The sequence below is a fragment of the Epinephelus lanceolatus genome, chromosome 20 (assembly GCF_041903045.1).
Source record: "Epinephelus lanceolatus isolate andai-2023 chromosome 20, ASM4190304v1, whole genome shotgun sequence".
Classification (NCBI taxonomy): domain Eukaryota; kingdom Metazoa; phylum Chordata; class Actinopteri; order Perciformes; family Serranidae; genus Epinephelus; species Epinephelus lanceolatus.
Genome location: NC_135753.1, coordinates 18,654,325 through 18,670,926, shown reverse-complemented (window position 1 = coordinate 18,670,926; position 16,602 = coordinate 18,654,325). Strand labels below are relative to the sequence as shown.

Genomic DNA, 16,602 nt, shown 5'->3' with positions numbered 1-16,602 from the left:
CTCTAAACTGACTTCTTCATGTTTTGTTCCTTTTGTTTTGAGTTGAACTGATGTAGAGATTTTTGTTCCCTAACAATGTGCATTTAATGTCTTTTGTGTTGTGGGTTTAACTTGATTTTTAGTGCTGTGGTAAATCCTGTGGATTTGAAAAAGTACAGGCAATGCCAGTGATAGTTATATTGCTACAAGACAGCTGGTCTTGTAATGACAGAGCAGATTCATATTGAATCTTTTTGTACCTTAATTTTAAGGATTTTGTACAAATATGTACCTTGAACATTTGGACATATTGTTCTATTTCTCATAGTATTTCTCATTGAGGAAAATGGTGCTAAACTATGGCCTGATTTACAACAGGCTACTTAACTAGCAGGATGCTTTTTTCAATCACATCAGCTCATGTGGTTGCAGTAGGGTATTTAATATTTGATTGAGAAAGGCTCATCTGTTTCTGTGAGGCTTTCTTGTGCTTGCATAAGCCTTCATTATGGCTGGTAGCATCACAATGTTTATGCTAGCTATGGGTCAGATCCGCAACACTAGCTGGGTTGGGTTCAACACAACACTAACTTAAAACTTTTATTCCAACAGGTCCATTTGCTGTTCCGGGGTGCTGAGACTTTGCAGACCAGCTGAAATAATGATTTCATTCTTTGTTTCTCCTCAGGTCACAAGCTGTCGTCAGCCTGGTTGCTAGCCCCCAAAGAAAACTTTAAAGACCATGCCAAGGGTTTAGCATGTTTCAGCAATCAACAAATTGGGTTATGAATGTGTTTTAATTTACTACTGACTGCTTTGCAAATTATAACTACAACTTTTCCCACCTTAAAGTCAGCTGTTGGTTTTAGTTCATGGAAGCACTTACTCAGTTTACTTAAAATTGGCAGGCCACCTCATGCAGCTAATTGGCTTTCCTTTTTGTCAAAGTTATGTTATTGTTGCATGATAATGTGGTTTATATTATTGGTTCCTTGATGTGTTTAGGTGCTTATGAAAAGCTCCAACATCTGAAATTTGAGTTGGGTTGTTTATAGTTTGTTCCTCTAATGTAAGGATTTAAGGTTAACTTTGGAAACCCTAGCAGATCATTTGAAACCACTTGCTACTAGGGATGGGCGATATTATGGTATATTTATCATGCAACGGTAGAAATGTGTCCACTGGTAGAACTTTGGCAATACTGTGTCAACTATGGGTGCTATTCATGGCAGGCTTTGTGGCATATCAGGGGCTGGACTGTTCCGTGTACTTGGGATTATCCCATGATCTTGCAATCTAGCAAATCTGTTAGCTTCGAAGGTAATGTGATTTGGACAGACATGAAGGAGGAGAGCAAAGTTGTAAATCCAGAAAACTGTAAGACTTAGAATTATTGTTCTCAAGAACCTTAAACCTTCTCTTTTGAAAGAAATTTGGTTTTGTTAAGGAGTGTTGTCTCATGTGAGGCAGTTTTTTGTTTGTATGGAAGTTCTAAATAAAAGAAGAAAATAATGACATGATGAAGTTCAGTATGGTTATTTTTCGACCATTTATCATTACATATACTGCTACTGTGATAGAAAACTATATATATTGTGATAGAAGGTTTTGGCCATATCGCCCACCCCTACTTGCTACTGTTTTGAAGACTGATTTCTCAAAGGCTTTGCTGTCATGCTGGTATGAAAAATAATTCTTTTGCTGCATGTTGTATGGTGTTGTATGACACATCACCAAACTGAAAGTTCTTAATCAGGTTTTATAAGCTAATTCCCCTTAAGTTGTGCTAAACAACAAAGAAGATAAAGTATGCCATCTCCAGTTGTTGTCTTTATTGAGTTCAAGTAATAGCTGCACCTTGTTTTATTTAAGTTTACGATACACCAGGTGAATATTTTTTGTACCAGTAGACAGCACCTTTAAGTGTGTTTATTTGCCTTGTATTTATCTTTGAGGAAATCAGTTGCTTAAAATTGTGATTCTAATGAAACCATTAGATCTTAAAAGTCGAAGTATCGATTACATGAGAGGAACAAACTGGTTGAGCAAAAGCATCCAAAACTGTTGGCATGGTCAAACACTGACTTGTGGTGCTCCTGGGTGAATCACAGTGGGCTGTTTGAGGTTGTAGTTTGGTTTTGGGTGGCACTGTAGGGCACACAATACCGTGAGCTCTAGTATTAACACTAATTTTTCAACAGCGTGCTGGTGAGAGGAGCCATTGATCGGCTTAAACCACGATACTTCTATGTCACTTTACGTGCTTTAACTCACTCACTTAACACTCACGGTTCCTTTACAGTGATGCAGAGTCCGGCCTTGGAAGGAAGATTTTACTTGAGCTAACTTCCCTCACTAAATAGATGTCGCATTCACTTGGTCTGCCACATTTCCTTCCATTACTGCTTTTCCTGCCACGGCTGTTCTTCTAACTTACATGTATTTGACAGTCGCCCATCTTTTCCTCGATGCTGCTGCTGTTGTTGAACTTAAGACTTCTGTATCAAGCAGGGTGGCCTACCTGGATTACCATTGTTTCTTTAGCCCAGTTGGATGGAGGTTTCCATCTCTGTGACGACAGCCGGGTTCACAGAGCAGACACGTAACTCTAAAGCCGCTTTATGGCTTTCACTGCACCAAAGGTCATCCCAGCTTCTTGACATGCATTGTTTGGTTGGATTTTGAGAAAAAAAAAAGACACTACAGTGGTTTCCTCATCCCGAACAGTACGGTGCACCAAATAATGACTGAATGAAAATCCAATCTCGAGTTTTGGCTGAAACTGTTGACAATCCATCCTGTTGTGTGTTTTCACAATTTGATGTATGACATGATGAAACATAATGTTCTGTGTTGGAAAGTTCCGATATCAATCATGTTTCATGTTCTTAAGCTGTACACTGTGATTTACTAAAGAAATGTTTTCTAAAAAAGTGAATAATTCTTAAAGAGATGGAATGTGTTAAAATTGAGAAGAAACTGGAGAAAAATAAACTTTTTGATAAACACAGTTATGGCACTGAGTTTGTCTTTATTGTGAAATTGAAAGTGTCTGCAAAGAAGGTCAAAACTACTTCCTTTCATGTCGAACCCACCAAGGTCCTTTAGTCAGACCGAACTGGGTATCATCTGAAGCAGTGATTCTTAATTTTTCAGGAGGTGATCCCTTTAAATGCACCGGTATCTGCTTGGGACCCCTCGTCACTGGTTCAGGGTATTTTTAGTTGTGAACAGTTCAACCAAAGAGTGATAAAACCTCTTGGCTGGACTGTTACTTTGACCTTTTCAGGACCTTATCCAGTGTAGTGCAAGGGATGAACATTTTGTGTCGTAGAACAATGTTGTCCTTTTCTATCCCATGAATTATCTTGCGACCACTAAAATTAATCTGGAAACCCCCTCAAGGTATTTTTTGTTGACTTCATGTCATCTTCCCATGAAATTAAAGGTCAGTATCTGAGAAATCATTTTTAAAAAATACCAAAATGTTGAGTCTTGTGATTGTGATGTTTAAATCTAAGAGATTTGAGAGCATGTACACTTAAGGTTCCAACTGGTCTTCTTCATAGAGAGCAGGAACAGTTCATACTGATTGATTTGATTGAAGAGTTCTAATTGTCATACATTGTTACTCCATCCCGCAGCCCTGATTGTTTTTCTTTGAGTAAAAATATGTATTATCATGTTTGGAAGATCTATCCATCTTTACTTCTGTCCAACTACCTACCAGATAATCTTTCTAGCAATTTGTCCATCTATCTATGGTGAGTTTTGCATAGTTCAGGTCTCTGTTTACCGATAGTATGAAAGCAGGCTCTAGTGAAGATGTGTGGGACCAGATCCCTGTAAAATATATTTCCCTCCAACTTACCACCTCTACATCTTCAGCACTCTGCTGGTTGCTGCCACAGAGGAGTAAATGTTGCCTGGAAAGGAACAGGCCGCTGCCATTTGCAGCACTCTCTTAGAAACGGGGAGTTTTGTTTTCCAGAATGCCAGACTGTTCATGTTTGCAAATGTCAACATTTGTAAAAGCCGTTGTTGAGCTCCAGCAGACTGAGGGCCCCCAGAGGGATTAGAGGAGGCTCTGTTTACCTGCTCTGAGGAATGCTGCCCTGCACGGACGCTTTTGTATCTGTCAGGGACCCAAGGTCACAGCGCCGGCAGAGATGGGCCCGCTTTGTCCCTCCCCAAAGTTTCCACCTCACAGTATCAACAATACAACACAATGTGGGCGACCTCGGAGAAGGAAATGGAATTCCTGCTCATGTTGCTACAGTGTTCAGAAACTCAGGTTCAGTGGCCCCTTTTACCCTTGATCAGTTGGGCGAAGGATCATTTTTGTGGTTTTGATTGAATAATAATAGATTCACATTCATTTGTAGTTTCATGTGTTTTGGGAATTCATTTGTACTTTTGCTTCTCACTACAAATACATTTATTAAGTTTGATGCATCAAAACTAAATATGAGGCCACTTCAGTTTGCTCTGTGGCCCCATACATCTGCCCTTGAATGAATTTACATAACTCATAAATAGCACTTGCTGCTTCTTTCTGTGTGTCATACTTCATATAAAAGTATTTCTAACTCCCTGCAGTGGAATATCAGCATTTTCATGCATTGCCAATCAGCACTACCACCGTTTGACCACATGGTGTCGCACTTACACAACTTAATTACACAGTTCCTGGGATAAAATGATGCTGTAATCAATTTCAGAAATATATGCAGCCACCTAACACCACAAGAGGACAAGAATACATCACTATAACCTCACTATCAAGTGATCCACGCACACTATAAGTCCCTGTGAAAATACTGGAGGATTATAGCGACTTGTTAAGACTGACAAATGTTTTACTAAGCTGTGATTTAGACAATGACTGTGTCTCTTCTTCTGGACCGGACTGTCAGTCACTGATGGAGCAATCTGACCCCAACCAGCAGACACCGAGAAGCACATTGAGGGCCAACAAACACACTTCTGTTTAATTTGTCTGCAAGTTAGGAGTTATTTGCGGAGGGCAAACCTCGTTAAATTTGACATGGGCTCTCAACATTTCGCAAGCATGCAAAAGGTAGTTCAAAGCGCAATATTTTCTCCATTTTGTAAAAGGTAGCAAACAGGGCGAAGTGATTTGCCATAGCTCTCCCAGAAGACTAAGCTCATTGAATTACCATGTAAAACAATTGTTATGTGTTAATTATAACCATCCAGAATGAATGCTTTGTTTGTTATAAAACACAAACAGACCAAAGTGAAAATATCATTACAGGATTACACTTAATTGGGCCGTCATAATGTTTCAAATGTTCCTCTTTGTGTGAAGTTCACTCAGACAAACACATGTAACAACTCCAAGTTTGAAGATTTTCTTTATCTCATTTTGTAATAAACATATAAATAATAAACTCTAGACATTTTTGACGCATCGCCCTGTTATGAAAGTTAACTGGTATGGTCTGGCTATATAGACTATCCAAACTTTGCATCTGCCGCAGGTCATTTCTATAAAACTATTTCCCTATTACAAAATATGAAAAGAAAAATACATTTTAGTACATTTACAGGAGTTACTTATTAATTTATTTAACGAAACTGTTTCAGTACTACTTTAACTGTTACTGAATTGTCAGAATCTGCATTTAATATTTTTCTCAGAAGAAAACAGAAAAATAGAAACACAACAAAAACAAACAAAAAAAAGCAGAGAATGCAGACATGAGGCAGAATATCTGTCCCTCTCCGACAACTTAAACGAACAGTTTCCAAAATAATAAAATTCTTAATAAACCAAAGCAGTACAAGATTTTTCCAATACTTTCCCAACTACTGTATTTAAATTAAAATATATTCTCATATCTTACACTATTTCAAATAACGAAATGTGATTCGGTAGCGATCTGTCAAAATCTAATTTACAATTCTGTGTATAAAAATATAATTTATGGAACCCCGCGAAGTTTGTTCTCCCCAAAATATAACAGTCAGTTGCACATATATGCACATATGAACATTACAACCTGTCAAAGTTAGCTCCTCTCTACATGGTCTTCTTTCTCTTTGCGATATTTTTTCTTTTTCATTTTTTTCTTCATTTTTTCTGTCTTTTTTTTTGCATTTGAGATATACAAAAATAGATTATGCACAATTTGCTGCTCACACCGTTTCAGAATCCATTTGTGTGACAGCAGCGAGTTCACATGAGAATAAATTATTCAAAGAGAAACTTTTTAAGGCTCCATTCATTCTTTGAAAGGGGACACATGGAAAAGTCACTGAAATAAATATCCCAACTCCGCTGGGGCCTTTGTCTTGTTTGTTTGTTCGTTCGTTTTTTAATTATTATTATTATTTTATTTTTTTTAATCTATTGAATAGTTCGTGTGTCCTACATTTTAAAAGTCTCACTCTGCTCCTGTGGTTGAGTTTTCAACTCGGGTATACTGACATCCCAAGTGGATGGATCGAGTGGCTGTCCAAGAGCCATGTTCCTAATTGATAAAGGATCTTGGAGTACCAGTGCACTCCGTCGTTCTTTGCACTGACTCGAGGCTGGGAACTGAAAAGCAACGAGGACACCCAGTGGGCGAGCCTGACGGGTGCCAGGGCCCAGTGCGCCAGGTCGTGGTCTTCGATCACTGCGTAACAGGACGCAAGGACCTGGTCCACCACGACGGTTCCCTGCACGGTCACCGGCGCAAAGGAGCCCTCGTGCTCTTGCGTGTAAATCCGTTTTACGCTCACAGGCTCGAGTCGACTTCGCTCGGTGTCAAACACGAACACCGTCTGTCCGGACTGGACTTCACTGGCGAAGATCGCCGACATGCGCTCCTCCTCTGTGGTGTTGTGGCCGACGAAGAGGAGGTGCGCGGCGGTGAGAGTGATTTTCTCTCCCGAGTCGGTTTCGATCACATAGAAGAGCCTCCTGGTTGTAGAGTCTTGATCTATGAACATGATGAAGTCGGTGTAAATCGGGTTTCCATCGTCATCTGCTGCCAGGACCCTGTCGCCGGTTTGGAGGTCTTTGACCGCCTTCTTGGTACCATCCTGAAGGATGACAGTGGAGGATCCTGGGAAGCAGCCACCTGACTTTGCTGCCACTGAGTTCTCTGTTAAAATGAGAGATTGTGCTGTTAAAATACAATATGCAGCTTTTAAACCATCACTACATGTTTATCACTGTGGTAAACCCCCCTGGAAAAATATTTTTAAACGCATTCAAGACGCGTAAAATGTCCCAGTATTTAAACACTTTTATGACTTACAAAATAATAAATCACAGCTGCTTTGAGACAATACAGCTCAGGACTGTCTCCTCAGTCAAAAGCCCATTCAAAAACCTCCTTTTTTTGCTCGTGTTTGTATTTTTCCTGCCTACACACATCATGGTGGGCCATATGCATTTTGCATAATGATGCCTGTCTGCTCCTCCGAGCCAAATGCGTATTGGCTTGGCCCACGTTGTCTGAGACGAGAAAAACTGAAAGCCTTGGCTCATCTATTCTTAATTAAAAAACCCAATAAAGAGCAGGCATTGTTATTCTAAATCAGCTTGTGGATCGAGCTACTCTCGGTAAAGAACACTTACGCCTTTCCCAGCTACTCTTCCCATATTTACTCAGGTGCAGAAACCTCTATGTGACAATTCACACAAATAGGCGACTCACAACTACTATTTACCCAGCGGAGCCACTTTTCCAAGCCTCTCGAGTTGTAGATTTGAATTTAAATGAGGGCCCGGACTCTTAAATGCTTTCTGTTGTGCAACATCAATGTCCCCTCTTTCTACCACCTCTCCCTGCTTTGTTGTCAGGCTTGATGACAATAATTTTGGCCTTGGTGGAGCTCTTCACATACCAGTCTCTAGGATCACACTGTCCTGCACACAGAGGAAAAAAAAGGGGGTTTCCTACTCAGAATTTGGGGGCTTTTAATCTTCTTTTAAGATTCCCCAGCATGAAATAAGGTGACAACTGAAAACCAGATTTACCCCAACCAATTCAACATTGTTCAGCCAAATCCTTTTGGTAAAGTCGCATGACCTCTAATGACACGTCGGCCTGGCCCATACTGTGATCTCAAAACGTGTGTGTTGAATGATAAGTAAGGGATTTATCAATAAAGTCTGAGCTAAAGGCAAAGCGCCACGGTTCATCAATCAGTGTGAAGAAATGGTTTCTACGCGCCATAGGTGTCCTTTAGCTCAGTGGAGGCCTGTACTATTATTTTAGCCCCAAAAATGAGCCAAAATAGAGCTTGTCCTAAATATTAAAAACTAAATCTAAAAGCTGAGACAAATAAAATCCGAATAAACACCTTAAACAATGAATTATTCTCGCTTTTTCCATTATATGACCCTATCCAAAATTCCACCTAATTACCTAAAAACGTCACAACTTCCAAGCATTTTATTTTGCCCTCCACCGGTGTGCAAAAAATCCAGAGAACAAAATGATTTTCTTTTTCTAGGTCACACAGAGGAGTCTTGTTAGATTATGGTCGTGGTTCCCACCAGGAGACAGTGTGGGGCGATGTAAGATCAAGAAATAAGCTGAATGAGAAATGCTCATAACGCCACAGGCTGGGATCTGCCCACATATCGTTTACAGATATATGTTTCATAATGCAGAATTAATGGTTAGGCTATACTCTGCATTCCAATTAGACAAATAATGATAAGATAAGATAAAAAAAACTTTATTAATCCCGAGGGTAATTAATGCGCAGCAGCTGCATGAAGTTGTAAGAGTGCAGATATGAAGAGTGCAATATGCAAAAGATTAAATAACAGGGGTGCAAAATATAAAACTAGATAAAAGGTGCAATTCAATATTTACAATATATAAAATGCCAAAAACAGGTGCCAGGATGGATGATTAATACCCTGATAGGAGGCAGATTTAGTAGGTCTGACTGCACGTTCTTGTGATCAAAAGGTAACTAAATGCTAATTTTGGTTTTATTGATAGTCGTGCAGTTTATAGCTTTGCAACCGAAACGAATAAACAGATCTTAAAACACATTTTGTTGCATTTCAACTCTTACATTTCTGTCTTGGAGCTTCTAAATGTTGCAGCTGATTGGACCCTCATATCAGGTTTTTGGACACTTGATAAGCATCCTCTTTGTTTCTGTCTTTTGGCACTTTCGTCACATCTAATCTAGTTCAGGTTTCATTCACAAACAGCTGAAGGAAAGTTTCCTAAAAGATAAAGCAGGGCTGCACCTGCTCATTTAGATTACAATCTTGCCTGATGGGAAACGCGCACCGGTGATTATTCTCACCACAGTGCGCATGACAGATTTTCCTTGGACACAATATTTGCTCTCATCTCGCAGCCGTACCTGCTTTCACAGAGCAGTGGATGTGGGCTTTGGATTCATAGTAGACCCAGTCGAATCCGGCTTCCACCGCCAGCCTGGACAGAGTGCCGTATTTGCTCTTGTCTCTGTCCGAGGTGGTGATGTCCACGGCTCTGCCCTCGTAGTGGAGCGACTCCTCGAAGTGGTGTCCGTCTTCGTCCCAGCCCTCGGTGACCCGCAGCTTCACCCCGGGCCACTGATTCATCACTGAGATGGCCAGAGAGTTCAACTTGTCTTTACATCTCTGCAAGGGGGGAGACATAAGACCAATTAGTCACCTGTTGGGTCAAAGCTTGCACATATATAGGCTGTGCCAGGGGTGTAAAATGTGGGAAAATCTGATTTTAGAGCAGCATTTGCCACCAAAGCCTTTCTTATATTGACACAGTTTCTAGTGCCAAGAGGAGCAGGTGCTCGAAATTGACAAAATTACATCATCTTTTGGTAAGAGAAATAAAAATTAGACAGCACACATGGCATTTTTTTCCCTCTTTCCCACAGAAATTGCGCGTCTTAGTAGATATCTGGTTTGTTTGCTTGATCTCTGCTGCCCATTAGAGTGATAACAAACTCACTGAGGCCTCGCCCACACCTCTCCTCTCCATCCCCACCTGACTCCCCTGATTCCTCCCAGCTGAGATGAAACACTGGGACTGAACTGCATCTCTGAGTTTACATTTCTCAGTGAGCAGCAGCGTCAGAGGGCACATCTCGGATAAGAAAGCTGCCGATGAAATATTGATAAGGCACCGCATTCGCTTCACTGGCCTATAACATATGGGTCTATGGTCTTGGAACAGCATCCCTTTCTATCAAAAAGTGTTGCGTTGAACACAACATGCATACATTATAAATTCATGAGTTTGTATTAGGCCATGAAATGAGCGAGTCCTTTTGTTGGTTGCAACTTGTCTGTTTTCTTTAAATCAATAATTGATATGCAGATGATATGAAGGTGATCTTCAGGAGCAGCTGGCCCGCCTTAAAATATCTGGAGTCGCTCCTATAAATAAATCGTCGCACCCCAACCTCTCCGCGCTCTCAATGAAGATGCTTGGCCTTCTCCAAGACAACTATTCTCGACACTCAACCAATATGTCAAATAAAACATCACAAAGAGTCTTTTCAGTCCAGCCGCGGAGGGAAACTTTCATTATTCCTCTCCTGCAAAGTCTTGGAAACGTGACATGCCTCCTTAAATCGAGGTGTTTTGGCTGCTGACTGACAGACTTGTGAAATATCCAGGGATGGTATGGGCGCACAGAGAGGCGTCTATGTGTGTCCCTTTACTCTTTATGGACAGCTTGTGTGTGTCTACAGCAGGAATGTTCACATAGACCCCAAAACTCGTATAACAAAAAAGGAAAAAAGGGTCTTCCACATATATCAGTGGGTGTTTTATGAGGATATCACACTTGTAGAATGTGTTGAATAAAAAAACGGGCCCCCCAAAAAAAACTCCCACATTCTGAGTGGGATTGTCGGAGTCAAGAGCCGTAAAGCTTAACCTATTTATTAATTCATTAGGTCGTGTGCCGCAAATCAAGCCAAATTCTGCTCAGCCACCGTGAAGCCCAGCAGGGCGCCCTAGACCGGCGCTTTGTGCTCGGGGTAAAGTTGTTCAACAGCCTCCCTCTTAATCTTTTCACAAATGATTTGGTTAGAGGAAACACTTATCAGCTACCTGTCAGTGCAAACAAGCCGCCAGCTCATCTTTTTTTCCCGACGCGTTTGCACTGTGGGGAGAGACTGCAGACTCCTAACAGAGCTACGCTGCAAAAAATCGAGTATTGGAGCTTTTCTTAAACGTGAAAAGTAACATTTGCCAGTGTGGATGACGTAATTTAACAGACGAAATCCTGTATTTTCTTTAAATTTATTAAGTTGTCTCAAGAAAAAAATCTAGAAACAAACCAAACTTCACTGGAAACAAGTTGAAATGTAAAGACTGCACATTCTCACTGCAGCACAAGAGAAAATCTCCATTTATTTTGATACAAATAATATTTTATGACTTGAACACGAAGCTATAATTTGTGGATTAGATCATGTTGGTTCATCTCAGGCCCCGTGACTCCTGGAAACACTATCTGTAAATGTCTTTAAACGCCTCTGTTGGCAACTTTCCTGGGAGTCATCTGTGTCTTTATAGTGAGGAGACTAGATGCTTGTTGGAGCGCTCCTTCAAGTATCAAATATTATAGTCTTGGCTGGACCTCAGTGAACTGATTGATTAATTCATTTATTGCACACACCTAAAGGAGCCACTGCATGTACGCGCCTTGTTTCAAGTATGGATATATCTATTTTCTAAAACGCAACATAACAAGTCCACTGTATTCGTGCGTAAAACTCCGTGCGTAAAAATGTTCATGCGTAAAGCCGTGGAACAGCGCAAAGCCCGTTGGCACAGCGTAAATCCCCATGTGATAACGCTTAATGCCACTGGCAGAGCAGCCTTCAAAACAGCTACAGTCTTGTTTTAAATGTACATGCCCTAATTTGATGGCTTTACAATGTCATGTGCGATAAGAGCAATCTCACCTGTTTTAACTTACTGCGGCCGCCCGCTGACCAAAGGTCATAAGTTCAAATTGCGTTTCAGGCCCAGTGAGGGGTGCCGAAAAAGCCCTTTCATGTACGTGTCACATTTGGAGCCGGTTGTCGTGTTTTCTGTAAACGCTTGGATGCTGAATGGAGAGCGGACGATGAACCAGAAAGAAGCCATAACTACTGAGCCTTTTTTATAAATCTGTGAAACACAAAGCAGCTCCCAACATGTAATTTTGAGGCCCCTGAATAGACTAACTTCAGCCACAGATGCCCCGTATAATCACATTTTATCTGAGGGACTCCCGCCTCCTCTGTATGATTTTACAAAGACCTGTAAACACAGCTGTTTATACAGCAGGTGGGGTGTTTTACTCAGATTGAAAGCCTCGCAGACACATGTTACCCAGTATCCTCACATATGAATAAAATAATGAAATCGAACTATCCCCCATTTTTGCCGGTGGCCCTGGAGCCTCCTCGAGGATCCGCGGGGGGTCCCTGAACCCCAGTTTGGGCATCGCATCCCCACGCGCCTGTAATTCCATGATCTCTGTGTGTATGAGAAGCTATAGGTGTATGGCAGAGGAGATGTGGGCAGGGCTGAGAGGGACGCCGAGACCGCACGCACAGTGAATATTTCATCGGAGCTCGTGCTCATGCATGGTGCGAGGCACGGGTTCAGGGACTCCGGCGCGCGCCTTGGCTTCATCGCCACCAGCACCACCGCCACCATCACCACCGGCATTTTATTATTACTGAGCCAATATCACCCAAGCGCTTTTAATAATTCACCAGCATCTGAGTGCTAAAAGTCATGCTGAAGAGACGCGGCATCCTGCAGCCTGGAAAGAAACCAAGGCTCCATCACTGCGATGTATTGTGAGCCTCGTCTTATCTGCACAGACCGAGCTATGAGCTTTGATAACTAACTGCCTACATGAGGATGGAGTATTAAAAAAAAAGATGTCATCATCCATGCAAGTGAGGCACCATCACCCCCTGTGCGCCTTGCTCCTATAATTGACCGAGTCCCACCCATTTATGAAGTCCTGATAGTGTTCAGAACACTCTCAAAGACATGTCACTGTTTTCATGCACTGATGCACACCATGCGAGAGGCTAAATTACAGCAGCCTGTGCGAGAAAATGTCTGAATGAGCCACGCCATGCCTGAATAAGCCCGACTGTTTGAAGCGGTGCGCATCCCCATCTCTCTCTATTCAGGGCTGGAATAAAGAAAAGGCGCTTAAAACAAGCTGCAATGTTAGGCGTAAATAGGCAACAAATACTGGATGCCTCCACGAATTGTAATGTGACATGAGTGTGCGCCTGTGAAACAACAAATAGAGCCTCACAAAGATACAAATATAGATATGAGGAGAGGGGCACATTAATATTTTAAATACACTGTCACAATCATGAAGGCCGAGTGTCCTGACTGTCCGCCTGCACATCACTTCTCCCGCTGGATTTCTACATTAGCTTCAAGCCTGCAGCCTTTGAAAAACTCCCGTGCTGGTGCATAAAGCGCATCTGCTTTTACAGTGAAGTTAAAAGGCTCAGTGTGAAGAGTTCAGCAGCGGGTAAAACAGACTTCACTTAAGGTGCGCAATCAGTCTGACAAGGAGGTTGTTGCAGTGCGCAGTGATGGTGCGTTAGGAGACGGGCAGTAGGAGAAAAAAGGTTATTCTGTCTCCTTACCTGAGTCATTAGCCTGTCGGCACCGGTGTTCTCCTCATCCTTGAATATGATGTCTGTGTTATAATTGGGAGTCAGTTCTTTAAATCGCTCGGAGTTTCTTGTGATCTTGCCTTCGTATCTGCCGCTTGCCCCGAGGGTCTTCTCCGCCACGTTGGGGATGAACTGCTTGTACGCAAGAGGTGTCAGCTTCTTCGGGTGTTTTCTCCTGCCGTAGCCCCTGCCCGGTCCGCATCCCATCCCAGAGGACACCAAGGACAAGCAGATGAGACCGACCAATACGATTCTGGTCCAGAGCAGCATTTTTTTTTGTCCTTTAAGATCTCAAACGAGTCGCCGCTGCTATCTCTACCGTCTGCCTCTCCCGGCTCTCGCAATGTCCTTGTCTCCTCCTCTACTTCGCCTTCGCCTGGTCTCTACTGTGGCAGGTGCGGAAATGAACGCGTCAGACAAATGGTAATAACGGGGCACATCGAAGGAGGGTTAAAAAAAGTAGTGAGGGAATTAAAAGCCACGGGATCTCTAGTCGAGCTGCAGCCGCTTGTGTGAGGCGACCGCTTTTACTGCTTTGTATTATAGCACCGATCTATAGCAGGGGAGGGATTTGATTGGCTCGCCTAGACAAACCCTCCTGATGTTATCCCACAAAAAAATCTTAAAAGATTTCTTCCACCTGAGGGTTAGCCTGTGTTGCGGGGAGGAGGGGCTGTTCCATGGGAAAACATCAATTATAAACCGTCTTTTTTTCACCCTCCCATTTTCCAGATTTCACAGGAAAGGCAGGACAGACAGGAGCACTTGCTCAGTGCGGGGCTCAAATCTGAAGCAGTGTAGTCAGGTGAAGTGATTTCAGTGTGTGTGTGTGTGTGTGTGTGTGTGTGCGGTAATTGAACTGCGTCTGGGATAACTTTCCGCACAGAATGCATTTCCCGGGAGAATAAAACTGCTCGTGGACGCGCACTGCGCACGCCTTTGTTGGATGATTTTGCTGTGACCTCGTCTCCACCAAATAAATGAATCCACATTATGAAGAGTGTATTCACTGTACAAATGATTAGATTTGTGAATTTAAAGTCAGAATAGCTTCCAACCTGTAGTTTCTCCCGTTTAACAGCCTATATATACGCACGGAGACAACTTTGGAGAGCTTCGCACCATTTAAGTTAATCACAGGCTACAGAAATCTAAGCGACCATAACGGAGTTAGCCTTTTGGTTTGACATTACTCAATACTGCCAAACCTCAGAAAAACGTGAAAATAAACCTGCACTAATATCTGTGCATTGCGCGCACTGTGCGCCCTTGTTGCGCACAGTTTTTATGCATCGGATCATTTTATTCTTCAAATTATTAATTATTTTAACCGATTCATATTTTTAATCTAGACCCACATTCATCTAATGTTAGAACATATTGTCACACATCTGACTTACACTATAAACTGGACTCCTTAAGGATGAGGGAGGAAACCACACAGACTTTCAGTACCATATACACAGTGGTATATATCCAAGACCAATTGTTATTGGGACCAGACTCTCCTGCACACTGTCTTCCTTCCAAAGTCCACTTCATACACAGATTAAGTCTCAGTAACCACTGTATTTACCGGCCATAGTTGTGGCAGACATTTGTGTTTGCGCCTAACTGTAACTTCCTCTTGCACTCTCTCCCTTAAAGAAGAAGGGTGGGGGGGGGGGGCATGGCATGCAGTAACACCCAACTCTTCTGACTTTATTTCAATCACCATCCTTCCTGAGTTGTTTTCCGACCACACAGATAGCTTATATTCCTGGGATTAAAGCCAATTATTAAGAAATATTTGGTGTTGTTGATTAAAAATCGCACCTTCACACATAAAACACCACTGTATTGTCATTCAAGGCATCTCAGCTCAGACAAAAGCAGATATTTCAAATGTTTCAGGAAGGCAAATTATTTGTGTGATAACAAACCAAGTGTTGGAGTAATTACAGGAAGAAGGGCTGTTTTGAGGCAACTTCAGCTCTCATCACGCTGACAGTGTGGCACAGGTGCTCTGAAGTGAGGACAGATATGCCAGCCTTTGGTGTGGCTTCAGTCTCGTTAAACCTTACTCTGGCTGACCTCCAGTCTGGTGTTGTTCAGTCTGTGCCAGGCTTGCAGCACCACAACCAGGGCAGGTGAGACTGCCTGCTGCTCACTGAGACCATGAACATCAAGTCTTGGCCAAAAGATGGCTCATGCACTTGGCACACTGCCTTGTAACCCCGACCAAGATAGTCCACTACCAGTTGTGGCTTTCAGTCCACGCATCACTGAATTCCCTCTGTTTTTGCTAAATGTCATGAAGATGTCTTCACTAGACAGATTTCAGCAGTAGTTTGTGCAGAGGTACTGTTCAAACACAGAGCTGACAGCAGTTGTGGTGCCCTGAGGGACACCGGAGGCACTGTTTGGCCCCAGGTCAGAGTCTTGGTTCAGGTGTCACAGCTCTGAGATAAAACCAGCATGCCACACAAACGCCTCAAAACCACAGAGACAGGAGTAGGTGAGGCAGCGAGAGTCCACTGGGGCCTCAGTCCTCATATCCAAAAAAGGATGAGATAGTAATAACTGTTATTATTATGATTACAGCAACTTTAAGGGGTTCTCTATAAATGAACCAAGTGACAAAATGTGATGCTAAGTGAGATGAATAATGCAGAGATTGCAATGAATAATGCAGCCTATAGAGCAAGGTGCGCTGATGTGACAGACTGGATTTGAACTTGAGTTTCTCCCACAGAGGAAACCAACCATCTATCAGCCCAACCTGGGGCAAATAGTATTTGCAAACACTACACTGCACTGTTTGGTTTTGGTCTCCTCCAATGCCTGAAGGCTGGAGTTTGCAACTAAAGGGAATTGAAATCACAGCAGACAGTTAGTCACAATATCTAAGGTCAATTTAGATTATGAACTTTTGATTGAAAAATCACCTTGATACTGTCAAAAAAAGTCTCAAACATTTTAAAACAAAAC

The 16,602-nt window shown here is 42.2% G+C and overlaps 1 protein-coding gene across 1 annotated transcript; it reads right to left on the bottom strand.

The window, feature by feature from the left end:
• Positions 1 to 6,336: 6,336 nt before the first annotated feature.
• shha (sonic hedgehog signaling molecule a) lies at positions 6,337 to 14,040 on the bottom strand. Its single transcript, XM_033638359.2, has 3 exons — positions 13,603 to 14,040; positions 9,331 to 9,592; positions 6,337 to 7,094 (listed from the first exon to the last, which is right to left on the bottom strand). Exons 1-3 carry the CDS (start codon positions 13,900 to 13,902, stop codon positions 6,415 to 6,417), a joined length of 1,242 nt encoding a protein of 413 aa, XP_033494250.2. The 5' UTR covers positions 13,903 to 14,040; the 3' UTR covers positions 6,337 to 6,414.
• Between the last annotated feature and the right edge of the window lie 2,562 nt (positions 14,041 to 16,602).

Coding starts and splice junctions, on each gene's coding strand:
- shha (XM_033638359.2), bottom strand. CDS start 13,902: ATGCTGCTCTGGACCAGAATCGTATTGGTCGGTCTCATCTGCTTGTCC. Junction 9,593..13,602: donor CCGACAGGCTAATGACTCAG/GTAAGGAGACAG, acceptor CCCCCCTTGCAG/AGATGTAAAGACAAGTTGAA. Junction 7,095..9,330: donor CCACTGCTCTGTGAAAGCAG/GTACGGCTGCGA, acceptor TCATTTTAACAG/AGAACTCAGTGGCAGCAAAG.